Genomic DNA, 9,597 nt, shown 5'->3' with positions numbered 1-9,597 from the left:
TGGTGGAAACACAGATATTTACTTTATTATAATTCTTAAGCTGTATAAAAATATATTCTTTTTATGCATGAAATGTTTCATAATTTTTTTTAATATGTCCATACTGCCATCATGAAGGTGGATATATGAAGGTGCTTTGTAAAGAGTCAATTCAGGGAGTAGATGTTGGGCATTACTTCTCCAGGCAAAGCAGGCTTGAGCTGGAACACAGACCCAACCTTTGAAGGTTTTATTTCTATGAGAAGGGAGGGCAGCAATAAGTTAAGGGGCTATTTACATGGAGGAGCCATGAGGGGAGCAGTGGTGAACCCAAGTTCTCCTTCCTTTCTCTGTTTCCTGGCTCAGGCTGTTCAAGTCTGTGTCACCTGCTCAGGCTCTGAATGATGGTGATGCAACCATGGGAGCTGGTACAGCGCTGTAGGGATGGCTGGGCCTCCACCTGCCCACTGCTGGGATCAAAGGTGAAGACCTTGTCGGTGCTCTCCCCAAGATCATCCCGCCCACCAAGGATGTGGACCTTCCCATCACACGCAGTCAAGCCACAGCTCTCCTGGGTGGACAAACAGAAAGATAATCAGCTATGGGGTCCAGCCTGGAGCTCCCTCTGTCCCTAGCTGGCCAGGCCAGACAGTAAAACCCTGGTCCACAGAATATGAGCAGGCAGTCTAGACGGCAGGAAGGCAGGGACTGGATGAATCAGAGTTCAAGCTCTGGCTTGACCCTTACTAAGGGTTGCCTTAACAGTTAATGGGGTTAAGCAATTAAAACATTTTACATAGTTCCAGGAAGATAGTAAGAACTTCAGTAACAGTGATAACAATCACAACCACCACGACCGCTCTAGGATCTCAGACTCAGGCCAGAAATCTCAGGCTTTTAGAAGCACTGAAGGTCAGAACTGGCAGGGACCAGCAATCCAACCACACCCCTATGTAGTATCTTTGGAGTTTCAGGGAAGGGGACAGGAGATGGGGGAGACAAGGAATGCAGGGGCCAGAACATCTAGGGCCTGGACCTCCCTCCTCTAATATTACTAGGGCAGGGGAACTTACCAAGTCCCTTCACCCTGATCTCCCCACAATAGGCTACCAGCTGGTGGCCTTCAGAACAGAAGAGACTGTGGAGTCATTTAGACCAAGACCCCCATTCAAGGCTAAAGCACTTGGGACTAAGGTTCCATGCTCTGCCTTAATATGGCCTAACTGGTGGCCTTGGATGAGGCCTCAACCTCTCTGAGGCTGGTCTCCTTATCTGTGGAACACGTGGCTGATTATCATAACGAGGACAAAGCTAAGGAATTATATATAACTGCCTAGCATGGAGTCAGAGATAAGACTCCCAAACTCTGAGATTCACATCCTTAGACATGGCACCTTGTTCTCCTGATTGCCACCAGTACCAAGGCTGTGCCCAGTAGCATCTACTTACCACAGGGCTGGGGAGGACAGCTGCCTCCCCCCAGACATCTGTGCCAGGGTCATAAGTGAAGATTTTGCTCATGAGGCCTCCAACCACATAGATGGTGCCCTCAAGGGAGACAGCCTCGAGACAGCACTGTGAGAAGGGCGCCGGTGATCGCAGGCTCCACCGGTCCTCCTCAGGGTCAAAGCACTGTACCTGAGGCGCAGGAGGAGGGGCTGTGGTGAAGCTTCACCCCCCAACTGCCCTGCTACCCACATCCTCCCATCTCTCCGGCTGGGGGGACTCATTCGACACATTTACCTGTGTCCACCAGGCCTGAGCTAGCATCTGCAAGAATAGAGGAGAACCCCTATCCCTGCCCTCAAGTGTGCTGAGTCTGGTTCCATATTCTAGCCCCAGCTCTGGACTCCTCCCTTTGTCCAAAGCCTCCTCATCCTTCAAGGTCTGGGAAAGGTCTGTGTCCCAGAAGATGGAAGTACCATCTTCATTAGTGCTAGAGAAGGTCTCAGAGAGCAGGCCCCCCAAATAGAGATGCATTTCTTGTTGCATACGTTGTCAACTCTCTTCCCTCCTCTTGGTGCTCTGAGCTCATGACAAGATTCCAGCTGGGCTGTCTTGTAGTCCCCATTCCTACAGCTACCCACAGGCTTCCCACCCCCACCAGTGTTTACAACACCTTCCACAATTTCTGAGGGCTTATCCTACCTCTGTGTTCACCCTTACTCTGTTTCCTCACTTGTTTCCTTGGAGACCCCTGGAATGGCCTATAATACATCAGTGCTGCACAAAAGGGTATTAAAGGGCAGTTCCCCCAGCCAGCCCCAGGAAGGTGCGTGTGTGGGGGGGAATGGGGTCGGAATAAGGAGGGGTGAGGGATCCTAGTTTTTGAAAGATTCGGGTCCCAGGACCACAGACTTGTGAGGCCATCAGGAGAGGGAGGAATTTACTATCAAGAATAATTTTTATTCACAGCTTAAATGTTCAACAACTGAAAATTTGGTTGATAGACTATGGTTCACCCACCCAGAGAACTATTGAAATGATGGCTGTGAAGAGTTTGTAAGCATGTGGAAAGTTGCTTACATTTAGATGAGAATAAAAAGAATGCAAAATTTTACTAAGGGTAAACACAAAACTTAAACACCAAAGAGTCAGAAGAAGCTTGGAAGGCAATGTACCAAAATATTAATAGTAGTTATCCTTTGGTGGTGGGGTCATGGGTGATATTTTTCTGTTTCTGTTTTCTAAATTTTCAGTACTGCGTGGTGGTGGTTGTTTAAATGGAGGAAAAACATTTTAAGTAATCGCATCCTTGCCCTCACTTAATTTTTAAAATGTATTTGAAACCCCTATGGCACCAGGTAAAATATTCACGTCAGACCCACCGTGTGACCTTGGGGTCATCTATCTCTCTGAACTCACTTCCTTGATGCAACCAGGAGGTCATTCCTCAGGGTTGTTAAGAGTGAGAAAATGGACGAGGACATGAAGGTGCCAGTTCTGCGCCTGGCACACAGCAGACCTCTAATGCCCTGTCTGTGCCCACCTTGTTGATGCTGACACCGTCCTGCCCGGCGCCCCCGATCACGTAGATCCTGCCGGCGCAGGCCACCACTGCAGCTGAGCTCACAGCCTCTGGGAGAGGTGTTGCTGCCACCCAGGTGTTGGAGAAGGGGTCATAGCGTTCTACGCTGCGCAGGCGCCGAAGGCCATCAAAGCCGCCCACCGCGAACAGCTGCGGGTGAGGACAGGCAAGGATGAGGTGTGGCGGCGACTTCCAGCGGGAGTCAGAGCCATGTGTGTGCCAGCCCCACGGGCTCCACTCTGTGCAGAGAAACTTTCTCCAGACCTAGATCACGTGCATCTCAGCACTGCCAGTGCCTGGGTGGCCTCCATCCACTTACCAAACCTCCCTGAACATGTTTCCTCTGTTAACTGGGGATAATGATATCGGTCTCTGGGGTGGGTATTAAATCTGTCTGTAAAATATCTGGCACCAGGCTGATGCTTAATAATAATACCTAGTAATTTATTGAGAGTTTATCAGCTCACTTCAGTGGTCCTAAGAAGCACTTCTTTTTTCTGAGTTCGGGATGTAGTTTATAGAGATAATGAGCAATTTTTTTTTTTTTTTTTAAGTGGCAGAGTCAAAATTCAAACTAGTCTGTTTGGCCCAGAACCCACACCTTTGACCCCTGACTGCTAGACTGTACTATTATGGTGATTGGTATTAGCACTAGCATTATTTTTAACTTCAGGCAAGTAGCTTTGCTTTTTGGTGCCTAAGATCTCTTCTTTCAAAGACAGTGTCTTAGAGGGCCTTCCCCCAGTAAGTCCATTAATCTGTACCTTGGTTCACAGGGCAGCAGCTGCTGGGTGTGCTTACCTGCCCCTGCATGACTGCCATCTTATGCCTCCACCTGCCCTTGAGCAGCGAGGCCACCTTGATCCAGGTGTGCAGAGGGGAGCTAAACATCCAAACGTCATGGCTGTTGATGTGGCCTCCTAGGGAAAGAGAAGCAGCTGTTGACCCCAGGCCCTCTTGCTAACCCCGGCACCCCTCAAGACCCAGAAATAAGGGCCCCCAGATGCAAAGGAAGTGTTAAGCAGGAAAGACTCCCCCCCACTGTGCTGGTGTGAGGCTCTAGGCCTGTCACCTGGACAGTGTGCTTTGACTGAATGGTGGGAAAGTGTGAGTTAGGACAAGGGGCAGGAGTTTTGAGGAGAGAGGCCTGAAAGCCTCAGGGAGAAGAAGCTGATCTTCACTTGGTGCCTTATGGTGGTATGCCAGGCTCTGTGCTCAGGGAAGCAAAGTGGGGGGCACTTAGAATTCAACTAGATATAAGAGTGCAAAGCGTGCCCAAGACAAGCATCAGGAAGGTGATGGGGGCAAAGGGAAAGCAGAGCCACCTGCTCTGGATGGGTAAAGGTAGAGAGTGACCTAGGAACCCTGCCTCATTTCTGCCTTTACCTTCACAATTTCATGTCTGTTATCCCTCCATGAGGTGTTAGTGTTACTGTACCCAGTTTAGAGATAGGAAACTCAGATGCAGCTTAGAAACCAAGAATGCACTGTTGAAGACCACATATGGCCTTTCACTCCAGATCAGTGACCAGATCCAGAACTTCTAGTCCCTGAAGCTGGGCAGTGGTATGGCCTATGAAGCCAGGCCCTGGAATGCAGGCCGTGGACTCTCCTTCCCCGTTCCTCCCGGGGTTACTGACCAGGGACTCAACTGTCAGGAGCACCCTTCCCAGGGACAACCCTGACTGCATCCCTTAGCCTGAGCCCATGACTCAAGCCCCAACACTGTTTTATAGCTCTTGCTTCTGTGTATTCCCAGCAGAGGCCCAGCAACATGTGGTTGCTCACAGGCCATCAGGAGCCTTAGAGAAGTTATCCACTAATAAAGTGTGGCCTGGATTGTCCCTGAGGCCTTTCTGGTTCATTCTTCTCCTTATCCTTCCTAGACACCCATAGCTCCCTACCACAGTGCTGTCTGCCTAGACCTGGAATCAAAGCTTCCCTGACCTGACTCGACTCCCTTTCCTGCCTCATCCAGAATACTTCCCTTCTTCTCCCAGATGCACTCAATCTGCACTTTGGAGACCTGAGTACCTGGGTTTCCTTTCTGCACATTCCTGTCCTATGCTGTTCCCTCCAGATTTTCAAGATCCAGCTGAAAAGTCTGGTGGTAAAGTGAAATGTCTCTGTCTTCAGTGCCTCTCCAGGGCACCCCTGGGGAGGCAGGGACTATTTTATTTACATCTCTGGGGCCTGAATCTCAGGGCACAATCCATTGGTATCAAAACAATCTGTGTTCCTCCTAGCTTTGCCATTTTTGAGATAATGGGAAAATTCTTAACCTCTCTGTGAAATGGGGCTAGAGGGGAAATTGAGTAATGTAAGCTGCCCAGCATAATATCCTACATGTGGTCTACTAAATAGAAGTGATTAATAGTACTACAAACTGAAGTGGACTTTGGTGAATAAAGGTCGGAATCACACTAGTGATGGGCTCTGCAGGACTACATGCCACTTCAGCCAGTAACCACAGGTCATCAAGAATATCCCACCCCCATTTCACAACTGAAGATTAAAACAAGGGACCTGCACGAGAGAGGCAAAGAGCCAATCCTGTGGGGCTCCCCCTGCGGACCTGCCCTCACCGGAAACATAGATGTCATTGCGCAGAGCACAGGCGGCGAACTCTGAGCGCATGTATCCTGGGAGGCTGGGCAGTGGGGTCCAGCGCCGGCTCTCTGGATGGTAGGCATCAGTGAAGGGCAGCCTCAGGAGCCCCTTGCGGTCACAACCGCCGATGACCACGATCACTTCAGCTAGGTCCATGAATCTGGCATGGTGATAAGCCCAATGCCTGTTAACCCGCACACAACTTTTGGCCCTCCTCACCCTCTCGATGACCAGACTGTACTGACTTGCTGCCCTTCCATGCCTTTTTGTCCTCCAGTCCCGTGCTGGACTCTGACACCTCCAACCTCCTTTCCAGCTCTTGATGGGAAGAGTGTCACACTAATCCTTAACCCCAATCTACTGACCTCTGAATTACAGAGAAAGAATCTTTACAGAGCCCTTGCCTAGAAAAGTCACCTTGTTTAATCCTTATGATTATTAGGCAGGGATTACAACTCCTTTGGCAGAGGAGGAAACTGAGGCTCACAGACTTTGGCTTGCCAGAAGTCATGGAGCCAATAAGTGAGAAAGCTGGAATGCAAGCCCAGGTTGGGTGCCACTAACTCATTCTCTTCACCCTTTTCTGCCCTTCATCCCTAATGAAGACTGCCTAATTCTGCTGCCTCCCTCCTACTGTAATCATCTCCTAAACCCATTCCCTAATTACTAATTCCATCACCCTTTCAGCAAAGCATTCTCCCCTTCCACTAACCAACCCCTCAGGCTTTTGACCATACCAGAATTCCCAAGCCAAGCCACCGGCTTCGTACCTAATTCCTTTGACAAATATTGAGCATCTTCTTTGAACCAGGCCCTGAGATTAGTGTTGGGAGACACAGTATGGGAAGACAGAGGCGTTCTGTCTTCTATCCTTGGGAGGGTGACAGACAATCTTGGACTACTCCATGCAAAGTCTCCTGGTTTGGCCCTAAGCCTCTCATTTTTTTCCAGGACCTGCCTATTTATAGCCTTTACTAAACTGAGCTCTCGTAGGTAAATGCTATTTCCAAATATTCCCAAATCCCAGGCACCCAGTACAAGATCTGCACGCAGGGAAGCACTCAGAATTATGGATGGATGGATGGATGGATGGATGGATGGATGGATGGATGGGCAAGGCAAAGGATATGTGTAAGGTGTGAGATCCCCACCCCTCCCTCACTGGATCCTGAACTCAAGGGCAGCATTCCCAGTACCAAGTCCATGAAATGTGTGCCGAATGCATGACCGCATCTCATTCCGGAGGCACGATTAAGTGATTGGATTAAAGGATGCCACAGGGATGAGTGAAGAACCAGGGATGCGGAAGGGTGGAAGGCAAGGGAATGGGGGCCGTACCTCCGCGGCCGGGCCCGCAGCGCACCAGCTTCGGGGCCGAGGATGAAGCAGGCGCGGGCCTCGAGCAGCAGCGGGCGGCACTCGCGGTTGGCCTGCAGCAGCTCGTCGGCCTCCACCTTCTCCAGGAAGTAGGCAGGCGCCAGCAGGGGCAGCCGCACGTGCTCCAGCAGGCGCCGCAGCTGCCCGCGGCGGGCCGGCGCGTCGTGGCGCACCCAGCGCATGGCCGCCTCGAACACGGCCTCCTCGCGTGCCACGCCCAGCGCCGGGTCGGCCAGCAGCGCCGCCACCTCGTCGGGCGCCAGCTCCAGGAAGTCGGCGTGGCGCGCCACCTCGACGAAGGCCTGGCGCAGCACGCGGCCGCAGCGCTCGGCCAGCGAGGCGAGCGAGAAGGCGGCGGCCACGCGACGCAGCGCCAGGCTGTTGGCGGCGCGCAGGCGACCCTCGAGGAAGCTGGCGCAGGCCTCGCGCAGGCCCGCCACGCCCAGCCGCTCGGCGAGCGCCAGCACGGCGGCCGCCTCGTCCTCAGCGCGCAGCCGCACGCCCGCCCCGTACACGTAGTCAAGCACCACGGCCAGAGCCGCCGCCGCCACGCCCGGCCCCGCGCCCGGCGCTTCCGAGGCCACGGGCGCCACGGGCACTACGGCCAGGCCGCGCTCCGGCCGCCCCGCGGCGAACAGGCTGCGGAAGTAGGCGCTGCCCGCGCTGAGTGCCGCGCGGTGGCACGGGAAGTCTCGGCCACCGGCGCGCAGCACCACGTCGGTGAAGGTGCCACTCAGTCGGTACGCATTGAGGGTCTGCAGAAGGCGCTGCGCGTGGCAAGACCCAGCGCACGGCCCTTGGGACCTGTGCTCCGACTCCTCCGGCACCGGACCCTCCAGCATCCTGCCAGGTAAAGAGCACAAACGGCGTCAGAAATCCACCGGGCTGGGCCTGGCGAGAGGGCCAGAGGCCCCTCGTCCGTTCATCCTTGGTTCCTTGTCTGGTTTGCTCACACAGGTGTGCATGAATGTAACGCGTGTGCTTTCATTTATCCAGCTGCTCGTCATTCCATTCCTCCACCCAGAGCCCTAATGGCTATAGTGATCTAGTCCTTGCCTACCTGAAGGGCTAGGCCCTGCCTCGGCTGTATTACCTCTCCCTCGCTTACCCACTTAAGCCATTTTACTCTTTCTCTTCTTCAAACTCGTTAAGCTTTTTCTTTCTTTTTTAATGTTTATTTTTGAGAGAGAGCGAGCAGGGGAGGAGCAGAGAAAGAGGGGAACAGAGGATCTAAAGCGGGCTCTGTGCTGACAGCGGTGAACCCGATGTGGGGCTTGAACTCATAAACTGTGAGAGCATGACCTGGGCAGAAGTCAGACGCTCAACCGACTGAGCCACCCAGGCACCACTAAACTTTTTCTTAATAACAGCAGGAGACAGATGGTAAGCTCTCAAATGGGATAATTGGAGGAGAGTCTAATAAGGGAACAGTTTACAAACACATCGTGTTTAGGGCCTCTCACAAGGGGTGAAGCAGTGCCACGTGGCTGCCAACAGCAGGGAGTCTTTAACTCTCCAAGGTCTGGAACAGGACGGCTGGGAGGTTACTGGAACCTGCACAAAATATCTGTGTGTGTGTTGGGGGGGGGGTCCCCTGACAGGAGCTGTAGAAGGGATTCAGACTGCCCCCCAGAGACCCAGTGTGGTGTAGGGAGGTATAACTCTGCTCCCACTTGTCACCCCATCCTGTCTCCTGATTTCCTGTGGGTACTCCACACTGACTAAACCCTGATTTTTCTCTTTTTCTTTTTTTTAGAGAGAGAACACACATGAATGGGGCAGAGGGGGAGAGAGAGGGAGAGGGACAGAATCTTAGCAGGCTCCATGCTCAGCACAGAGCCTGACTTGGGGCTCCATCCCATGACCCTGGGATCATGACCTGAGCCAAAATCAAGAGTCAGATGCTCAACCAACTGAGCCACCCAAGTGTCCCCAAGCCTTGATTTTTCTATTTAATATCCACGTTTCCCCCATCAGTACAGGATCTGGCCCGTGGTAGGTGCTCAGTTAATACCTATTTAAGATTGAGCGAATGTATTAAGCTAGCATGTATTTAGAGCCTTTTCTGTGACAGGCAGTGAGCAAGATAGTCATAGACCCTGCCCTCCTGGATCTCACAGCTTGGTGGGGGCCCCACGGGGGGGAGTGTGGGAGCCGATAGCAACTAAACCCAGTTGGAGGGGAGTCAGGGAAGGTGTTCCTGAGGAGGGGTGTGCAGACTGAGAAGCATAGGTGGACTTAGCCAGAGGAAGGCAATGCAGGGAGCTTGTCACCATTTAGAGAAGAACTTTTGCTAAGGCCCAGAGAGAAAGAGTGCAGGAGGCTAGAGCCCCGCTGAGAGGGTAGTTGGCCCTCTCTCTAGTGAGTTCTCTCTGCGTTTTCAAGAAGCACGGTGGGGAAATGGAGCTAGCTCTAAGGACTGATCTGGGTTCTAACCCTGCCTCTGTCACTGAGTCTCTGTGTGAGCTGTACAAGTCACTCCCCTTCAGTTTCTTCCTCTGAAGAAGGATTGTTGTGACTTTGGGACTATCAAGTGGAATTTGAAAAGTGCTAGGTACATAGTACAAATTCAGCTAACATTTCTTTACATGTTTTTACACGAG

At 52.3% G+C, this 9,597-nt stretch overlaps 1 protein-coding gene across 1 annotated transcript; it reads right to left on the bottom strand.

The window, feature by feature from the left end:
* KLHL35 (kelch like family member 35) lies at nucleotides 1–7,837 on the bottom strand. The gene is made up of 6 exons (XM_043580222.1): nucleotides 6,956–7,837; nucleotides 5,593–5,777; nucleotides 3,809–3,927; nucleotides 2,969–3,157; nucleotides 1,429–1,617; nucleotides 1–550 (listed from the first exon to the last, which is right to left on the bottom strand). Exons 1-6 carry the CDS (start codon nucleotides 7,834–7,836, stop codon nucleotides 362–364), a joined length of 1,752 nt encoding a protein of 583 aa, XP_043436157.1. The 5' UTR covers nucleotide 7,837; the 3' UTR covers nucleotides 1–361.
* Between the last annotated feature and the right edge of the window lie 1,760 nt (nucleotides 7,838–9,597).

Source organism: Prionailurus bengalensis, chromosome D1 (genome assembly GCF_016509475.1).
Source record: "Prionailurus bengalensis isolate Pbe53 chromosome D1, Fcat_Pben_1.1_paternal_pri, whole genome shotgun sequence".
In the NCBI taxonomy this organism is placed as follows: domain Eukaryota; kingdom Metazoa; phylum Chordata; class Mammalia; order Carnivora; family Felidae; genus Prionailurus; species Prionailurus bengalensis.
This window is presented reverse-complemented; position numbering and strand designations above follow the sequence as displayed.